Source organism: Hyposmocoma kahamanoa, unplaced genomic scaffold (assembly GCF_003589595.1).
Source record: "Hyposmocoma kahamanoa isolate Upper Pololo Valley unplaced genomic scaffold, ASM358959v1 169, whole genome shotgun sequence".
NCBI classification, from domain to species: domain Eukaryota; kingdom Metazoa; phylum Arthropoda; class Insecta; order Lepidoptera; family Cosmopterigidae; genus Hyposmocoma; species Hyposmocoma kahamanoa.
In genome coordinates this window covers 323972-345393 of record NW_020653611.1, presented here as the reverse complement: position 1 = coordinate 345393, position 21422 = coordinate 323972, and the positions used below count along the sequence as shown (strand labels likewise).

Genomic DNA, 21422 nt, shown 5'->3' with positions numbered 1-21422 from the left:
GCGTTTTATTTACATTCGGCTAGGGGTTCAACGAAGACCGCCCGGAACGCAAGAGACTACCTACGGCGGCGTTCCGCGCACTATTCGACGATAAAATTTCCTATGCTCCTACTAAGCTTCGTCCTTCTTGCCGAACGGGTTCATCTTTGAAAGCCATGATGTTGTGTTGCTGGAAAATAAAAATTATATCATTTCTACCTAACCTAGTGAGGACACCGGAGACGGTATTGCAAAAACTTCAGTATATTCTATAACAAGCTTGACCAAATTAGGAAATATAACACCATAGTTTATGTAGTAATGGTGAGTAAATAAATTTAGCTAGTACTTATGAAATTGTTCACAATAAAGTATTAACATTAATTTTTACTGTAGTGTGAACTTACGATATATCATCAGGAGAGTTCTTAGTCTCTTCAATTCCAGCAGCTTTTAGCTTATCCACAAGATTTTTCCTGTACACATTCTTTAGTGGGACAGGTCTGTTAGCCGCTTCCTTCTGTTTGGCTATCTTTGACAGTGCTTCATACCAAGTCAAGCCATACCATTCAATCTCCTCGGGAGTGTACTGCAAAAAAAGATATTTGCATAATTATAGAATAAGTTAACTGCCATTAAATGGTGGTACATTAATATTTTAGATGTCATTGAATTTTAAAAAGATAACATGCAACTGAGTTGGTAAAAGTTTTCTAGACTTATATTTAACTGATGGAATGAATAACATACTGTAATTTATTAGATTGGTTAAATATAGTTGAACTTACAGATGACAAATAGGTTTTGTATTCTTCATAAATCTGCTTCTGCTTGATTGGGTCATAAGAGAGTCTCTGGCATCCATTCATCAATTCAATCAAAATTTGTTTCTTTAACTTCAGTGCCAACATTGACACCAGGTCACAAGCAGGAGTCTTGAGTAGGTAGTGGTCAAATCCATAGTGGTCATTGATTAATCTAATTGTTCGGTCAGTAACAGTGACTGAAAGGTGGGTGTTAAGCACCTCTGACTTTACTACAGTCCTCTTGAGCACTGGCACCCAGTAGTGTGGGACTCTGCGTCTCATTGGATCACGTTTTTGGAAACCTACAAATATCAAGCTATTATTAATTGACCTATAAACAATGACTTCTTTGTCCATCTTAAAGTGTACATATTACACAAGTTGACAAACAAGGCAATCCACAATGTAGCCAAATAAACTGACGTAAACAACTGCGCAAGTGTTATGTAAACAAAAATTAATTTGATATCACCTTTTACAACTGCTTCCCCACCCCAAATGCCTTCGTGAATTTCAGAAGGATGTTTGAGGGGCAATGAGATGTTTTGTATAGGTAGCGTTTCGCCCGTGAGTTCATCACGTCTCCACCTGCCTTCTTGGGAAACGAAATGTACTGCGGCAGGCTTTAGTACTTTCCATTCTCGCCAGAACTTCTTGTAAGCGGCGGGTAGCTCGGCAGCGATGCCAACCTCAAACCTGCTTCTATGCTTAAAAGTTTTCGATAACTGACGCGCAGTACCCTGAAAATCAACGTTAAGGTCGTGGCAAGGAATTAGTACATAACCAATGCATGATTAAATGTATTGAAAACCACTGTAACCCTATAAGTGTCGTTATTACCGGAATACGAGATGACGCCATTTAATTATTTTGTTAAAGCCAACATACAATTGATATTTCAGTCAATTCACTGATTAAATTCAGTAATTTTACTATAATTTTTATTTGTCAAATTAAAAAAATTAAGATGATCCAAAACCAGTGATCGACCGACAGCTTTTTGACAGTGACATACAGTTTTTCATGTTACTATATTAATACTTTCAGATCCACCAAATAAAGCAAATGCTTTACATATACTTAGAACCACTTGTTCTTCTAATGGTGATAATGTTTAATTTTTTCTGTGCAATTTTTAGCTCATAATTATAAATCTGTTGATATTTATGGAAATCTAAAACGTTATTTTCTATGCAAATCGTAATGCAGTATATGTGATATGGCAACATTAAATGTTTCAAGTTCTATAGAGTAGCAATTTTTAACATTAGAATGGTACATAGAGTATACTTTATAGTCCCAACTATAGAGCTACAATCAAATGAGCAAACAAAGTAAAATAGTATATTATTTAACTTATTTAGATCTTATAATGTTGACTTAACGATATAGTGTCATATCGTGACTGTTTTATTTTAGCTAAATTAAAATGATCTTGGAACGATAATCGTAATATAGTTTAGATGTCATTATCATCTACTATGATGAAATATCCAATAAAGTTAGTAACACTGCTGACGTGGATTATTAAAAAAATTGGAATGGCAGGTGCCAAGTGGTGGTGGCAAAATATTTTGGTTTTTTGTGGAATATCTTCAATAACATCATTTTAATTCCATTTAATTTTTCATCTTTCACATTTAGATTATAGTCTAACTATTAAATAGTATAAACGTATACCATATTTCTATTATTAATGTCCGCACAGTGTAGCAAACCATGTCGGATAATAAAAACGTCGATAATCCCTCTACAAGGGAAAAATCCGAGGTGTCAGACCCTAATTTAGCAGTATCATCAGGAGAAGTGTCTAGTGTGGCTGGGAGTGTAAAAACTGGCAAGGTAAACGTGTTGAAATTTACTTTAAAATTCAAGGACATTATTCACTGAATGATTGTCAATTCACATCCAAAGTAAACATTGTAACAATGACATATGGACTGTTTTAGGCTCATTCGCGTGTATCGTTGTCTTCCGAGAGGCAAATCAAGTTCGAAAGAGCTCAGAAATGCCTCGAGAATGCAGCACTGGTGTCGAAGCGCATCAAGGAACATCGGAAAGCAACTGCCGAGTTGTTGGGAAAGCCATTCGGTGAACAATTTTACAGCAATTTTCTTATCATATGTATTATCATTGATATTAACTCTAAGATTCTATTCAATTTACAGAAATTACCTACATTGGCCTAAGACTTCATAAAACTTTTATACTAATGATTAATAACCACTAGTAATACAATTTTTACTTATTTTCATTGTAACACCTCAAAAAGATAACAACATGAATGCCATAAACGATTTTCAACTATAATCATAAGTAGCTGGGACTCTTCTATAGTAGTAACTATAAGCTTTTTAATCATTGTGACATAATTATAATGGAATATAATGTAAATAAATATTTCAGAGGAAGATGATGTGGGTGATACTGCATCGGAGATCACATCCACCATGAGTGAGAGGACGGGGTACTCTGTTGCTACAGACACCTCAACCACCATGTCTGTCCAGGAGGCTTTGAACAGTGAGTTGTTTTTACATACACAATTATTTCATACCATGGGTCACTATGATGGTCAATACTTTTTGTTTCCTCCACTCACACCAAGCCCCTCATTCATGTCTGAATATTCTTTGGTAATAAAACTTTTAGATAACTACTTAATTTAACCTGATCTGTGAGATTTAAAATACCTGTTAAATTATTACTTATTTGAGAAAAACACCTTTATAATTAATTATGTTCTCTACTCAAGAAGTGTTGACTCTACATTGAGTTCTTATCAGTACTACTTTGTCTTCTTATAGTGTTAATACTTCTTATATTATAGGACTATATTGACCCTGAATAGTACATTCCTACCTTGACTGTGCTGCCACGACCACTAATTTATTTCATCAAATTTGTTTTTTATTAGATAAAACAATTATAAAAGATAATTTGTAATGTTTTTCAATATAATATCTTATTTTCCAGTCCCTGGCATCAGTGAAAGTTTAGCAAACACATTGAAACAAAAAGAGCTTCTGATGGAACGCATAAAACAATATAAAGAAATCAGTAAGAGACCTATTAAAGTGCCTACTAGAAAGGAATCACAGGCAGTTACTGCAGTTGAAGTTACAAAGGTAATGACCCTCTTAGTCATTAATTTTAATTAGTTTCTGGGAGAATCAGAGAATCGAATTGGTATGATCATACACATATTAATCTCTAATCTCTTTAGAACTCTTTCACTGAGTGGAAAGGTATGTAAATAGAAATACCTATATGTTTTTAATAACTATCTCGTTAAGTGACATGAATATACTAAGATATTATATGTTAAATAATGCTCATCGTGGAGGGTCATAACTCATTCATAACAAATGCTTACAGTTTTATATGGAAATTTAGATGTACATAGATGTAAATAATTGCATACAAGACAGGATACCCAACCTAACGCTCCCCAGGAAACAATGTAAACTGTTAATTTAAATGATTGTGTATATTATAATATTTTTTTTACTATTGAATGCAGTGGCTGCTATAGGATTTGTACTGATGGTTCCAAGGACATCAATGGTGTTGGCGCGGCACCTTCAACTAAATGTCTCATTGAAACTTAAATTGTGTTATGAAGCATGTATAATGCGAGCGTAGTTACTTGCCATTTGGAACCATTAGCTTCTGTCAGTTCTGTTAGGATGCAAACAATACCGTTTTTCTCACTAACTCTAAAAGTGCACTTCAACACTTGGTTTGATATGTCTTTGGAAGTTGAGGCATACCAATAGCACATAAGGCATTAAAATAATGTCCAATAATATTGACATAATAGTTCAATGGATACCAACACATATCAGACTTCTAGGAAACGAGATAGCAGACAGACTAGCAAGGGAAGCTATTTCCGAGCCATTGGAACCATTATGTATTATATAGTAGAACTTATCCCATTTGTAAGGGACCTAAATATGGATCAATGGGCTAAGAGCTATGATGAGATATCTGTGACAAGGTGTATATGGTACGAAACTATCCAATTGCATCCTCCATGAAAGCCCTGGTTTGAGGAAGGTAGTCTACCAAAGTCACTGTTATTAATTGGTCTTAGACTGTGTTCTGGTCACATTCCATTAAATAAATTTTACTATCTCATGAGAAGGGCAGAATCCCCTCTGCCAATTCTGTAACTAGTTGGAAGACAAGCTTCGTTTAAGGGAATGTGATCGATAGGCGATCTGTCGGGTCCAACATCAATTAAAGGACATTGGTCAGGTAGAAGAGCTAAATTCAATGCAGAGCAATCCGTCGACCCAGAGTGCTTAAGCTCTATACTCCTATGTGAGGTCTTGCTTTCTGATGAGGAGCAATACCTCTCATGGGCGTAGCGACAGATAAGTAGGATAGTTATTTATATGTATACATATGTTATGAGACCAACATAAATGCCCGAATGTTTCAGGCCTCTTAAAAAAGATTTAAGAAAATGTATCAGTTTTATTCATGTTTGCTTTCAGGTACAGAGCAAAGAACCAACTGATGTAATTCAACTACTAAATAGTTTGAAAGACAAGGAGAATGCTATAAGTGTAATGCAAGTGAGGATTAAAGCAATGGAAACCACAATAATAGATTTACAAGAGAAAATCAATGAGAAAGACCAAATAATAGAAGCCAAGAATAAAGCTACGACCTTGATGTCTGATAGTTTAACTAAAAAAGGTTTGCATTATTTTTAACTATCATTAGTTTCGGTAGAACTTAATGGCGTATTTACACTAGTTCGACAAGTCGCCTTCCCTTGGCCGCCGACGAGACTGTGTAAATACTGAGTCATTTGCTGAACATATTTCAGTACTGAAATCAATTAGGCGGTTTCACAGGTTTGGTGTTTACCAATGGTGTTCCAAATGAGTATATAAATGTTTATAATGCTTTTTGCTATTTTTTTCACTGTCACTCGGCAAACTTCGTGTTTCGGCTGTCATCAGGTTTTACTTAGTTACCCTTTGCATTTGGTACAGACCGGACGCTTTTAGTCGATTTGGAAGTATATAGAGTTGCTATAACATTTTTTATTTGTTATATACAATGGGAGTAAAGCGCTAAAGTCACAGGCACGATAGATAAATTACAGCATGTACTTGTATTTTTTACACGAAGCCAATACCTGTTTGAGCAGCATAGAAAGTGATTATTCCATCAATGGCGAACATACTAACATAATAGCTATGTCAGATGAAGAAATGCGTTTAGATACAAACTGAATTGAAAAGAGTAATAACCAGAAAAATATACATTTTAGTTATATAAAAGAAGCACACTTTGTTTACTTTATACTTTTATTAACTTGCTTATTGAAATGGAGTAAATGTTATTATTAAAAATAAGGAAATATTTTTACAGATCTATCTATATAGATTCACACGGAAATCAAAACAAAACGACAATAAAGTATGTTATTCAAAATTAAAATTATTATTATGGCTTTTAAATCTAATAATTAATGTTCATGAAAATTAATCGTGTTTATTCGGAAATCCCATGATTGCCGAGAGATATTGAGAAAATAGGTACATATAGATACAAGGAGTGACATGCAATGGTTTAAACCACCAAGTACTAATTAATTACTCTTACGAATTCCGGATTTCCAGAAATAGTTGTGCTGCATTGTGAGATAAAATTAGTCACCTAGCAAGCTGAAGTTGGATTTTAAAGTAATTCTAGTGGCGTAATAGTGCATAGTGTATTAAGGTACGATAGAACGGTAAATAAGAAATTTTTTAACAAGGGTCTATTAGAAGCCCAAAGCCGAAAGGCTTTGTAGTCGTCACCGGGTGCACGTACAGCATCCTCCATTTTCCAGATAGGTACCGGAGCTGTAGGCACGCTCACTTCCCGTCACACTCCGCACGACTAATGGTTGACACCGACCGACCAGCCGACTCTAAGCCGACTACCAAATCTCCTCATTGGTGGCGGAGCTGTAAGTCACGCTCACTTCCCGACGCTGAATGAATGGCGTCTCTCCAGTTCCCAGATTCCTATGCGGCTGGAGGGACCGGAAGATGTCTAGCTCATCCTCTACTAGCTCTCCGGGCTAGTGCTGGAGACGCCAAGTGGCAATGTCCTGCGACAATATTCGGACATAGCCACCGACTTAAAGGGCAACTCATGTGCCCCTCGCCTCGGGCCCTCAACTAGACCGCTACTAAGACGCGCTAGCTGCGAGCCCGTAGTCTTTACGGAAAACCCTATCTCTCGGGTCGGTAGATAGGAACAGTCCGAAAGCAAAGCCAAGTCACAAGAAAAACACCGAAAATAACCAAGCGAACAGTCAACTTCCAAGATGGCGAAAGATTGCGCGGTGCGCGAGCGCAGACTCTGGTGCCGCTGGATTCATATCAGTGTTGCCAATTCAAAATTTGCAAAAAAGAAAAGGAAATGCAAATCTGGCTATAGTACAGGACTCTTAAATTTGATAAATTATAAATTTGTTTGGTCAGAGATGTAATATACACAATTATTTAAAATATATCTATTTTTATTTTAATATTTAACAAGTCTACATATATTTTTTCCGAGAAATCGAAGTGACTTGGTGAAATTCGGCGATTAATTGCTACAATACTATTATTCAAAACTAATAGTTTTCAGGACGTTTCGGAGTAACTCAAAATTGCATTTTCATTTTGGAATTCATGGGAAAACGGTACTTCAAATATGTTTTGTCATATTGTATAATGTTTCAAAAACTTGATGTATATTTTTAAAATACAACAATGCCAATAATCGTTTGTTTGTTGTTTCGTTGATCGCATTCAAATTTACATACTATCGCCTTCTTTTGCTGTCAAATTTGGTCTCTTATTTGATAATGACTTTAATAACTCGAGTTTTGTACAACAATACTTTTCATCACATTTGCGAGGAAATGAATACAATGTTTATTTCTTATATGAATAAAAATGATTCATAACACAACAATTATTATGGATTTTGTAATTGGTTGGGTTTTTTTTATAACGCGCACACTCATTGCCCCGCACTAGGGAAACCCTATGTCGCGGGTGCCATGGACGCACGCATTGACAACCACAAATTAATAATTAATGTAATAAGTACACCCTAACTCTCGAGAGAAATAAATGTAAGCCATACATATATTTCTTCCGGCCCGGGAATCGAACCCGGGACCTCCGTGTGGCAGACCAGCCTACGCAGTTGGACCACAGGCAATAAACGGCAAGGTAACCGTTTGGCCAGGAAGGCAGTTTTAATTTTTAATAAATTAGTTTTAATAAAACAAATTAAATATATTTTTTTAATAGTTTAGTTTTTTTTTCATCAGCATGGCTAGCTAGATATTCTTCTATACATAATAAAACTCGAACTAAAATGCTGTTAAAAGCAAAAACTCACAACCATGATGGACCTTAAATAAAATTTGCAATGTTTTTATACAGAAAATAATTAAAATCTATTATAAGAAATTCTTAATAATCAGTATTGAAGTGGTAAGTGACTGAATTACAATTAAATTTCCGTTTAGATAACATTTTTAGCAAATGTTTCAAGTTTGAACTTAAGTAACCTCTTTGCTTGAAGTTGACCTGACCTATGTAAGGAACTATGTCGTGCTACAAATAAAAAAAATGTACTTACCGACTGTGGCTTTATTAGGGGCATTACATTCAAGTTAGTCACCATGCAATTATACTATTTACAAGCAAGTAGTATTAAAATGTAGTAGATTTTCACCAAAGTTAACATTTTTTATAAGCTACAAGCAAAATCCAACTTTAGCTTTCTAGGTGAGTAGATTTATCCAAAGATGCAGCAAAATTATTTCCGGAAATCCGGATTTCGAAAAACGTAATAAAAAATATTTGGTACTTTTAACCACACCTTGTATATTTTTTATATTGTCTATTTTTTTAACTCTTATTGTCTTTAAGTAGACATTTATCTACTCATTTGGAACACACTATTTCGACTATTGGTAATCACTATCGGGCGACTCTGTAAACGAGAGTCGCCACCACGACGATACGCATGCTGAGAACTCGGAGAATGGAGTACCCACTCGATCAGTTCATTGAACGTTTTGAACTATTTGTTTAGTCTCTATGTGTAAACTTGTATTATAATGACTTTGTGATTTCGGCGAAAGCGGCTGTCGACTCGGTGTAAACAACGCGTCGACTACGCTGCGTTCGTTAGCGGATTAGCTTGCCGAAGAGGCAGCAGTCGACTCACCTTCTTCGGCTAATCGAATAGTCTGTCGAAGGCGGCATTCGACATGGCATAATACTTTTCTAAATACTCCATAATACTTTTCTACGTGTCACTAAAGCTTGTTAAAATAACTTTGTTAAAATTTCAAATACCATACTAATATAATATTTATTTCTTGTAGAAAAAGATTCTTTACTTTTACTAGAAGACACTAGACAGCAAATGATTAAAATGCAAGAGAATTTTATAAATATGGAAACAGAATGGAAAGAAGAAAAAAATAGGTTGCTAAAACAAATTGAAGAAAAAGATGAGAAAATCAGTCATTTAGAGGAAGCCAACACCATTTTGGAAAATTCGCGCTTTGAAATTAGTGTTGCACATTCAAAATTAGTTGAAGAATTAGAATGTAAACATAAAGAAATTTTGCAATTGACACAAAAAATAGAAAAAATAACAGAAGAAACAAATCAAATACGAGCAAAGGAAGTGGAAGTGGAAGAACTTACACAGAAGGAGAAAGAAGATGTGGAAGAAGAGAAGGGATCTATCGAAATAGCGAATATGGTGGAATTAACCAAGAAAATCGAGTTACTAGAACAGCTTAACTGTCAAATTAGACAGACCAATAAAGAATTAGAAAATACGATAGTTTCTATGGGTTCTGAGCAAAAGAACCCGCAAAGTGCTTCCCCAAGCAAAAAAGGAAGTCCATTACCAACACGCAAGCCTGGTAGAAACACATCATCTAAGGCGAAGTCACCTTGGAGTAAATTGTCTTCCGAATCATTACCTCAAGAAACTGATAGGAAAGCAAATAAAAATGACGTAATGAAATTAGAAATGGTAATTCAGTCTCTGAATAAAGATATTTTAAATAAAGAATACACAATATCTCAAAAAGACTTATTGATTACTGAACTGCAGTCAGCTATTTCAGAACATGAAGATTTGATAAGTAAATTAAAATTACAAGTTAAACCACACGCAGATATGACGGACGTGGGAACACAAACTCTAGAATATCAAGAAGGAACAAGACATGTTGATGAAAGGGACGATAAAGATTACTCTACATTAGATCCAAAACAACTCATTGATAAATTAAGGGCTGCTGAAAACCAAATAGCAGCTCTAAATAGTGAAATAGAAGCAGCAAATAAGAATATGATCAAAGTAAAATCCAGCCACAAATTGAAATTAAAGCAAATGCAAAAAACTATTGAAAACTTTAGCAAAGTGTCGGATTCTAATGCTGAAATAGTGAAACTAAATGAAGATTTGCATCAGCTGTCCCAAAAAGTTGCTGAATTAGAGGAAGAAAAAGGAAATCTGCAGTTACACCTTGTTGATTATGACAGTGGTAGATGTACGTTTGTTTTCATTTGTTATCAGATTTGTGATATGTCATTTATTAATATTTTACAATATTTACTTTTGCAGTAACTGAATCAGATGTCTATAAGAAATTAGTGAAGATGGAGACTTTAGCTGAAACTAGATTAAAGGCAATTAGTGTATTAGAAGCACAGAAATTTGATTTAGTTCAAGGTAAATACTATCATAATATATTAGTATTTATTCATTTAGGATATTCCACATAGTATTGTAGCATTGTATTACGCATTGACCAAATTTTTAATTTGCTTGTATTGTTTTTGCAGAGTTGCATGAACTCCAACAAAAGAACGCGGATATGGAAGATAAACTGGCAGACATGTCGCACCTGCAAACTGAACAAGTCAGTTCTGAAATAAAATCGGTGCAGTTAGAAGAGCAAATAGATCAGCTTAGTGCTTCAACGAAGGAGTTAGAGCTAGTCATAGAAAACCTCAAATTAGACAAGGGTCAACTTGAAGGGACAATCAAATCACTACAGGAAGAAAAAGATCAATTAATGCATAAACTAGAAAATTACATTCAAGAAAACATGGAATTAACTGACAAACTCGAGAAATTAAGTGCTGATAAAGTAAGTTCTGCAGAATCTATTGAAATTGTGGAATCGCTTACCACTCAAGAAAAATTAGAACTTGAAGAATATAGCAAGGGTTTGACTGAACACAAAATGGAAGAAAGTCCTTCAGACTTACATGTTTCGCCTGAATGTCAGGAGAACATAGAAAAGTTAGTAGAACAGAGTGCTGAACTGAACAGCAAAATTGAGTTGTTTACTCAAGAAAGGCAGGAAGTTATGGAAAAGATGAGTAAAATCAGCTTCGAGAATGAATCGCTACACGAAAAAATTACAGAACTTGACAGACAATGTAACTCTTTGCACAATAACATAGAGTTATTAAGCCATGAAAAACAAGAACTATCTAAGTTGAACGAAGAACTCAATCACCAAATAGAAGAATTAAAACGAGAACGAGTTGAAATCATAAAAGAAAGTGTTGAGCTATCGAAACCATCGAGTATGGATGATGTTCCAGAGGGAGCTTCGTCAGAAACACAACAAGATGATAAGATTGCGGGCGAGAAAGGAAATAATAGAACAAAGTCTGTTAAGCAATTGACCAAAGAAATACTTAAATTGAAGAACATCATAAAAGAAAGGGAAGCAGAGATTGGAGATTGTCAAATGAAGATACTAGCCTTAGAAGAACAACAGCAAAAGCAAAATGAACTAATGCAAATGAACTCTACGTATGAAAGTAAATTGAAGAGTTTATCTGAAGAGAACCATAAACTGAAACTAGAATTAGAAAACACTAAAGTAAACAGCGAATCCGAACACCAGTTATTCCTTTTAAAACAAAGTCATGAATTGTTACAACAAGAAATGCAAAGGTTACATCAAGACTATTCTACAACGATTAACAGCAGGGATGCTAGAATAAACGAATTAGAGAATGTATTGATAGAATATGAGAAACAAATTTATAACTATGGAAATACTTTGCAACAAAAAGACAAAGATTTGGCTGAGTATATTAATCAAATCACCAAGCTTAACGATGTGTCGCAAAAGCTGAAATCTACTATTGAATTACTCGAAGAAGAGAAAGCTAAGGATCCAAACGGAGAACTTGTCAAAACTCTCAATAAACAAATAACTGCACATCAAAAAAAATTGACTGAATATGAAGATAAATTGAAAACGTTAGAAGAAGAAAAATCGCAATTGTTGAATTTAAAGACAGCCTTGGAAAATAAGAACCATAACATAGAAACAGAATTGAAAAAATTGCAAGAATTGTTTGTAGAGAAACAAAGTTTAATTAAAGAGTTGCAGTCACAACAACAGAAACATGCAGAAGAAATATCTAATGTAATGTCTCAACTTAAGGAGCGTGACGAAGAAGTGCACGAAGTCAAACTGCAATTGAGAAAGGAATCAATAGAAAATGAAAAACTACGTACTAGCTTATCCGAAAAGGATAATAATTCACAAGAATTTAATCGAGAGTTTGAAGACGCTAAAGAGCATGTAAGCAGACTATCCATAGAAAACGAACAACTGAAAGAACAATATACAGCAATAGACGCGAAAAATAAGGCTCTCATGGAAAAATTAAAGAAATTTGCTGCCACTGTGAAAAAGAAGTCTTCCATGTACAGTGAACTAGAAGGCGAATTAAATGAGATACATAAGCAGCTGGAAGTTAAGAATGCACAGTTGGAACAATTGACTATACAAGTGGAGACACTGCCGGCTTTACAAGAAAAATTGAAACATGCTGAAGAAGAAGTAAATCGTCTACAGTCGCAAAAGTTTGCTCTAGAGCAGCAGAAACGTCAGGAGTTCCAAATGCTTGAAGAAAAAATAACCAATGCCATTAATGAACTGTCAACTTTAAATAAATCTTACAGTGAACTACAACAGGAACTAAATCGTACTGAAGACGAAAATACGCTCCTCAAAACACAAATTGAATCTTTAAATAATAAATTAGCTGATTATGAAGTAGAACAGAAGACTAATACGAACTTTTTTACAAAAATATCTAGTTTGGAAGGTGAACTAAATCAGAAACAATCTGAAATAAACGAGCTGCTGAACAAACTTGAACATTTAGAACAGCAGCTAACTCAAGTACGATTTGGGTATGATGCGAAAGTTCAAGAAAGAGACTTGTACATTGAAAGCTTAGAAACCGAAATTAGTAAATTCAAGAATCGCATCTGTCGTCTTGAGGATGGCATATCCGTTATGGAAGATCGTAGAAAAACTTTGGAACGTAAAGCCGATCAGTTAGATAGTCAACTACAAGAAAAACAGAAAGCTTACACAGAATACACCAGTCAGGAAGACCATTTAGTGAGTAGATTGGCAGTTCTTATGGATCATGACAGGGTTGTCGAAAAGCAGCTTCATGAAATAGAAAATGAAAATAAAGAGTTACAATATAAAACTCAACATTTGATCGAGGAAAATCAACGATTGCGTAGGTCTATTTCTGATATACAAGAACACTGTCACACTTTGGAAGAAAAAGCAAGTAGGACAGATTTGGCTGAAACTGAAATGGTTAAGTGTAAATCTCAGCTACATGAACTCGAAGCCTTTATCAAACGGATTACGCAAGAACATCAGACTATATTTGCACAAAAGAAACACGACATTGAGGAAATAGAGTCTGAATTTAACACACAGATTGAAAATGCCATCAAAGAAAAGAAGGCTTTAAGTGAAAAATATGAGAAAATGAGTGAACATGTTACTCAACTGGAACAAAAACTTCACGAGTATCGAAACAATAATGAGACCCTAAAGATAAATATTGAAGAAATGACAAGAATAAATCATGAATTAATTGATAAAACGCAAAGAGAACAATCACAAGTTCCCGATTACACAGAACAGTATATAAGCGAAATAAACAAATTAAATTCAATTGTTAACGGTAAAAATCAAGAAATTTACGAACTCAATAATAAGATTCAAAGTTTACAGACACAAACTTTGGCATTAAACTCGAATTTGGAGAGTAAAATCAATGAACTCAATGCACAATTGATGCATTCAGCATCGGTAATCCAACGTTTGTCTGAAGAATCCAATTCCATGAAAATGAATATCGAGAAATTGCAAAACCTTGTAGACCAAAAAGATGATCAAATTAAGCAATTGACAGAAAAGAAGACAGTGTCTTTTGAAATGAATATACCAAGGACTGAAGGATTAATGATTTCATCCACCATTGAACCATTGAGTGATGCATCTAAAGAATTCGATACTTCCTTGATTGATTCACAAATAGTATCTGGTGTTGATGTATTTGACGCCAGCAAAGAGCACGCTAGTGCCAAGACATCGGAAAAGAACCAGAAACAGTCTGCTGGAAAAGAACCCACTAAAGAGATATCAGAACCCATGGTTGTAGCCAAGAAGGCTTATCTGTGTTATAAAGGAGAGGAAGCTGAGCCAGTACAAAGTGACGATCCATTTAATTCAGAAGAGGGTTGGGGCTTTGGTGAAGGGGAAGAACTAGGAGAAGTGACACCAGGGATGTCACATATGACAAATCAGTTACACCAACTCCAAAAAGACAACGAAGCTTTGAAAGCTGACCTCGATGCAAGCAATACGAAGTTGTTAAAAGCTTTGAAAAAATTGAAGGAATTGAAAACTAGTAATGAAATGTTGTCAAATGAGTTGAAGATATCGAAACAGATTTCTGGATCATCATTTTTAGAGACCGCAATTGAGGATGAGCTAAAAATTAACGTCCAGCATCTAGAAAACAAAGTGAAAGAACTTACTGCAGATTTGAATAAAGAAAAACGTGAAAAAGAAGCATTAAGAAAACAAAATGAAGTGTTAGGTATTGCTAACGAAAGATTTATTGAAATAAAAGAGAAATTAGATAATGATATTGAATTATGGAAATTCAAATTTAAAGAAGCGAATGACAAAATGTCTACCTTACAGTGGGGCTCTGATACAAAGGTTTCACCTGGTCCTAAAACACATACACCTGTTAATGATAACGCTCTTAAAGAAGAAATCGGAAAACTTGAAAAAGAAAACGATGAGTTGCAGTCGATAATCGATAATTTGACGTTGCAAAATAAGCACCTTACCAGTCAACAAGAACAACTCGAAGCAAAGATAATCGATCTTGACAAACAATTACAACTGAGTAAATCGGCAAGTGACTTCGACGATATTAAGAGTAAAGTAGAGGAGTTGCAAAAGTATAACACTGAGCTTCTTACTAACCGAGACAGTTTGAATGAGAAGTTACGTGAAATTGAAATAAGTTACAATGAAATAACGCAAAAATACGAACAATCGACAATTGAAATCGGAGAACTTCGTGGTGCACTAGAAAGTAAAAATAATCATTTGTTGGACATTGAAAATAAATTTAAAGATGATGTTTTAAAATTAAAACAGTCAGGGTCTGAAGCTTTGAACGAAGTGTCATTACTTGCATCTGAACTAAAATCAACTCAGTCGAAGCTACTTTGGCTACAAGAACAGAACAGCACTCGACATTCACAAGAAGATCCAATAGCAGTATCTGAGAAAGATAGTGCCTTAGAAGATAATTGCTCGCAACTGAAACGTAATCTCGATGAAGCAAACTGTAAAATTTTGGCGCTTGAGACTGAGAATCGTGAATTACTGCAGAAAATCAAAGAATATGAACAACGAGCGACCGAACTTGATGCTAAAATACAAAATCTGAATACCGAAAATGATCAACTTTTATCTACCGTCGCTGAATTACGAGCTGCAGTGTCTAGTGCAGTAGATCAGCGAGGTTTTGAAATCGCTGAGTTATGGAAGCAACATTTAGCGCAAAGAGAGTCAGATTTTCAAAATATAGAACAAGAGTTAAGAGCACAGCTAAGTGCTTTCGAAGCCAAGTATGAACAGTTGCTTGATAATGTCCAATCATCGAATCAAGAAGAAACCAACAAATTAGTTATGATGGAGCAGTTGTCGACTATCCAAAATAAATTACAGGATAAACAGGAACACCTGCATAATCTCCAAGACAAATACGCCGATGTGATAGGTCAACTTGATATGTTGCGTTCAGAAATAGAAGATGAAAAGCTTATGTTCGAAAATAAGTTATTAGGACAACAAGAAGAGTATGAAAAGCAAATAAAAGAATTAACCGACACTTCAAAGCAACATTCGGAAAATTATGAAGAAGCCTATATGAAGCTTCAAATTGAGTTGGCTGCTGCAAAGGCTTCTAACGATGACCTTACTCAACAGATAGAGCAAATCCATAAAAAGGTTTCGGAAAGTGAAGAAAGAATATTAGATTTAACCAATCAACTTCGAATGAAAGATAGTGAAATTCATCAGAAAACCCATGACTACACAATTGCCCTGAACCAACGAAACGAAGAGTTTGAAAATGTTAGAATGAAGTTACTTGAGTATGAAAAGAAAATTGAAGATTTGAGCTACGAAAAGGAGTCAGAGTTGGCTGTAATGAGGTTGAAAATGCACGAAAACAGGCAACACTACGAAAAATTGCAAAGTAATTTAGAAGTGGAAAAGTTAAGTCTTACTGAAGCACTTAATGCAAAAATAGTGGAATGCACCGGTATTAACAAGCAGATAACAGATTTAAATAAAATACTAGAGGAGCAAGCAAACAGCAATAAAGATATGCAATCAGCACTAGAGAACCAAGAGATAGAACTAGTCACGCTTAAAGACGAATTAACGAATTTGTTGAAATCTAGCAGCAAGATTGAAAAGCATGTGACATTCGCTTCCGGTACTAAACCCGGCGCAGGTGAAGATAAGGCTGAAGGTGTGCTAAACAAAGACCTTATTGACGCCGTTCCTAGAGCAGAATTGGATTTGGCGTTGTACATGTTGCATCAGAGAGATGTGCGGTGTGAAGAGCTTACTATGGAGCTTACGCAGTTACTTGAAGAGAGAGATACTTTACAGTTGCGGTTGTCAGATAGTTTGCGATCTTTGGAAGAGTTGAAGACAAGGTGTGAGTCCAGCGGTATTGAGGTATCTATGAGTCCTACGCAAGAGAGTTTGCCAGAACTGCCGACCTTCTCAGCGGAGAAAGAGTTTGTGGACACTCACCGCGGACAGTCGTCGCGCAGCAGCAGCATTAGCGATGTTGACGGAGAGAAACCCAAGTTACAAGCCAAGTTAGTATATCTTAGCACTTGTTACGTACTTATTTACTTAAATACTTAACCTGCCTTTGAAATATTTCTTAAGCAGCCTTAATACTTTATTTTATTTTTAGGTAACTACAGCTATAATTGAAAAAATGGTATGTTAGGAAATTAATTAATTAGGAAATAATAGAATGAAGTAAATATTATCTGAAGGCCTATTCCTCCACATTTGAATATCAAAATTATTGCTGGTCTTCATTGACTTACAATTATATGGACGTCGGGTCCGCGCTAAAAAGTGTCCGCACTTGTAAGGCGCTAAAATCGTATACAGAGCGCGACACTCCGCTTTAGTCTTCATTTGTTCTACGGACAGCGCGATACTGCGATGACATAACAATTTAAATTTCGAATAGGTTGACTTGGGACATTATTTTCGTGGTTTTTGTATTAGACCCGTCGTCCATTTATTTGTAAGTCAATGCTGGTCTTACTTATATTAAGTCAAAGAATTAATTGCATTTACTTCAGATATCAGATAATCACTTAATATGACAGTTTTGCTTGATACATAAACGGTATGTTAAGTTTCATTTGTGTAGCATGCATATTTAGCATGCTACTATAGTATAACAATTTGTTCGAAAAAATAGGAATTTTCTTAAACAAATATCATTTGCAATTTAATTATCAATTCTTCTAATTACCTCTTATTCCTACAAGATGAACTATTGAGACACTTGGACGTACATAAAATATTCTTCTTAATACACAAGCACTTCCTATTATCATATTGCTATGTGCATCTACATTTAACTCTAACTACATTTACTCGCCTTAACAAATTTTATGCATATGAGGCACTTTTGGTGTTGTATAGAATACCGGATTATATACATTGCCGATAACAAGATTTGAGCTTACAATTATGGTTTACCAAAGTAATTCAAACTCCTACAGAGTTAGTCACAGTGCTTATTACATGTTTCACAGCGACATAATACGAATGTGTTGTATTGGTAATTTGGGTGAACGAGAGGTATGCGAAGCAAGAGACGCTACCAAGAGACGCGACATAACTCCGGACAGTCAACGTTGTCATTAGCTAGTTTAGTTATAAAACAAACGTCATTCACTTCACGATGCATTTGAAGAGGTAGAAAGTCATACCGCTTGCATCGGTGCTGATAGCTTAGATACTCAGTTGTTTGGCCTTATAATTAAAAAATCGCAGAAATCGTTTTATGCTATGTAAGTAGCATAGTCCTCAGATGCTGATTTAGTGACACTTGTGTCATGCTTTTTGGATTTTAACCTGAATTTATTTTTATTAATTTTTTGTTTGAAATGTAGATGTATGTATGTATTTTGATTACCTATCAGAAGTCCGATATGACATTTTCCAGAAATAACGTTTGGTCGAATTTTCATAACCTCGAAAGTAATTTTGAGAGGAAAATGGTTTTTCTTTTAAACCTAACTTAACCTAATCTAATCGTGTCTTTGTGATAAACATCCAACATATCCTGAAAGAACAACACGGTTTTGTTTTAATTCGGTTTTGGGGTAATGAAAATTCGGACAAACGTTATTTCGGAAAAAAATTCGAGTTTGTTATAGGTTACCGTGTATTTGGCATGTCAAATAAAGCCGATTTGATTTTTTTATGTTATGAAATGCGACAAAGTGATTTGTTTATAACTTGTGAGGGAATTGGCAGGCTGTCGGAGTTGCGCAGCGTGCGGCACAGTCGCGACGTTCGGCTGCGGCAGGACAGTGAGCAGCGGCAGCTGGACCTGCGACTTTTGCAGCGAGACGTCGCCAACCTGCCGCCAGAGGCTGTTGATCAACTGGCGCAGGCGCACCATACTTTTTGTACGTTCTCACATTTAGCTTTACCCGTGAGGCATAGGTGTACTACATAAATAAATGCGCTTTTATATTTTAATATTGACAGCAATTAATGATGTTTAACTGCCATGATATCATTTTTTTGTGTAATAATTACTCAAGTAGTTTGTTATTATTAAACAAATAAATATCCATTCGATCTGATAGGACTGGAACCGGTGTCTGTTTTGCCAATCTAGGGCAACGAAAAGAAGAAAAATTCCCTAGATTTCTCCCAGGTGGCGCTGCGGCTCAAAGCCGTTAAAACCATAAACAGAGATCTGTAAGAAGCGCGTAGAGAGATTCGTAAGGTGTGTTGATTCACTCTGTAGCTTAGTAGCGGTTTCCGTTTCCCTAGATTGGAAAAACAGATACAGGTGCGAGTGCTGTCAGGTCGAAGGAGTTCTTCTATTTTGGTACAGCAGGTACGTTCTGTAGAAGCCAATTTGAAATGCGAGACCCTAGGCAAGAAACTAATTTAAATTCCATTTCATTTAAAATACTTTCATTTAAACCATTTTAAATACATGAGGTGATATGCGGAACTTATATAAAAAGTATATCGATGAAACTTCGTGGAAGTGCTGCTGCTCTGCGAGACATTGATGCAAATATAATATTTATTCAAGGCTATCACTTCACGATGTTTGATCGCCGTGATTAAGGAGGCAGAGCGTTGTGTGATTTTATTTGGAGGAAACTTTGCCACTTTAGCCCTTCGAAGGTATTAAGCATTTTTGTTTGTGTTAATTTTTATTAACATGCGCCAATTGGACTGTACTGAGAAGCTACACTTAAATTGTACGGATTTCCGGTTATGTACTGTAGTTTGATAAAATGGCCGCCGGCCGCACCTTTTCCACAAAGTACTCTGTACGTTACATGTACCGGGGAAATCCCGCTCCGCTTGTTGCATTGCGACTTTGGTAATAACAAAAGCGGGTGCCATAATAATATTTATTTGTGTAACAATTCGGTTTGTTTGTTTATTAATTAGTGATTCTTTTGCAGCACGAGATTCGCAGAGCACATCCACAGTTCTTCTAAACTGGCTACGAGGCAAGACCACGCCCAAAGTAGTCCACATGTGAGTTCAACAGCTCTACTAGGTATTATTAATAATTGAATAAAACAATTTAAAGAAAGGGTCCCATGTGTATACTCTAACAAGTATTAAAGCAGGATTTACTGTATTTCATGTTCGAATAAACGGGACGCGTTTATGCAAAAGTGATAAATTAGGTCTTGAAAATAACTGTTCCGTGTTGTAGGTCGCGTTTGTTTCGCGCCGGTGTACCTTCTATTGAGGATCATTCATTGTAATGAACCTATTCCCTACGCAGGTTGGATAGGGCGACGGCGAGACACTGGAAGCGAGAGTCTCGCAAACCATTACTATACGTATCAGATATGACACATTAACAATAGCAGGGACTGATTGAGCACCAAGACGCTTTTGCAAAAAATAACCATGCATTTTTCAGTCTCTGAACAAATGCATTTCCTTAGATAGTTCTACCCCTTTATTTCTGCTAACATGAAAAACAGTAAGTCATACGCAAAAAAAAAATTATGAAGTTTGGTACTAAATTCTTTACCATTAACTGTTCTGCATTTAAAACATTTTGCCACCACTGGCTACCACAATTTTTAAATGTTTCGAGAAAAACGTTTTGCTCCAAATTATGCACCCTATTGACTTGCCAATAACAGAACTGTAACATCCACAGTTTTGTGTTGTTTTGTTTTCCTATCATGGGCAGCAGTTATTAAAGCCCAATACAAACGACCAGCATCCAAAAGCAATAGTAGACATCAAAACATTCATCACAAGCGCGTTGTGTTACTGTAACCGGATTATAATAAATTGTAATAAGTAAATCAAATTTATAAAAATATTCCAGTTAGCGGTAAGTAACGTTGTCCTCGGAATTGGCAAGTACGAACGAACGAACTTATGATTAATGCAATCAAATCACATTCCTTGTATTTCGAAATTGTCAACTTACCTTTTCATCTCCACGAGAACGTGACAGTCATGGTTCTGTGGCGTCATCCATTTAGTTTGTAAATACCTATATAATTATTTGCGTTAAAATTACTGTTATAATAATATTTATTGAAAATATATATAATTTGTATTAAAAAGGTTCCTTGCGGCGACGTAAGTATCCGAAGCTGTTAATATTGAATAAAGAAATTTATAAACGTGCCTTTTTTGCAAAACGTATACCTACTTATGGCAGTATATTATTTCAATTGTAAGTATAATATATAATGCGAACATGTGTAAAATAATATGTATTATACGACCGATATGAAATCGCTATTTGTTTTCAATAAACGGTATTCCATTGAGAATTTCATCTTTTATTTAAAAATACTACCAGTATTATTTTGAAATTGTAAAGGTAAGATTATAGTGAAAAAGTCTGTAATTTTGGAATTTTTTAT

The 21422-nt window shown here is 35.2% G+C and overlaps 2 protein-coding genes across 2 annotated transcripts; one reads left to right on the top strand and one right to left on the bottom strand.

Annotated features, from left to right (window-relative positions):
- Positions 1-100: 100 nt before the first annotated feature.
- On the bottom strand, positions 101-1661 carry LOC113225635 (39S ribosomal protein L28, mitochondrial). Its single transcript, XM_026458002.1, has 5 exons — positions 1626-1661; positions 1258-1525; positions 768-1087; positions 387-568; positions 101-169 (listed from the first exon to the last, which is right to left on the bottom strand). The coding sequence occupies exons 1-5, from the start codon at positions 1644-1646 to the stop codon at positions 112-114; spliced, it is 849 nt and encodes a 282-aa protein (XP_026313787.1). The 5' UTR covers positions 1647-1661; the 3' UTR covers positions 101-111.
- Positions 1662-2381: 720 nt separating this feature from the next.
- LOC113225695 (protein lava lamp-like) lies at positions 2382-21322 on the top strand. The gene is made up of 10 exons (XM_026458083.1): positions 2382-2627; positions 2735-2876; positions 3192-3308; positions 3762-3913; positions 5291-5495; positions 9196-10383; positions 10458-10565; positions 10679-17105; positions 18799-18953; positions 19980-21322. Exons 1-10 carry the CDS (start codon positions 2505-2507, stop codon positions 20057-20059), a joined length of 8697 nt encoding a protein of 2898 aa, XP_026313868.1. The 5' UTR covers positions 2382-2504; the 3' UTR covers positions 20060-21322.
- The last annotated feature ends 100 nt before the right edge of the window (positions 21323-21422 follow it).

Coding starts and splice junctions, on each gene's coding strand:
- LOC113225695 (XM_026458083.1), top strand. CDS start 2,505: ATGTCGGATAATAAAAACGTCGATAATCCCTCTACAAGGGAAAAATCC. Junction 2,877..3,191: donor GTTGTTGGGAAAGCCATTCG/GTGAACAATTTT, acceptor TAAATATTTCAG/AGGAAGATGATGTGGGTGAT. Junction 3,309..3,761: donor TGTCCAGGAGGCTTTGAACA/GTGAGTTGTTTT, acceptor CTTATTTTCCAG/TCCCTGGCATCAGTGAAAGT.
- LOC113225635 (XM_026458002.1), bottom strand. CDS start 1,646: ATGGCGTCATCTCGTATTCCG. Junction 569..767: donor ACAAAACCTATTTGTCATCT/GTAAGTTCAACT, acceptor CTTTTTTTGCAG/TACACTCCCGAGGAGATTGA. Junction 170..386: donor AACTCTCCTGATGATATATC/GTAAGTTCACAC, acceptor TTTATTTTCCAG/CAACACAACATCATGGCTTT.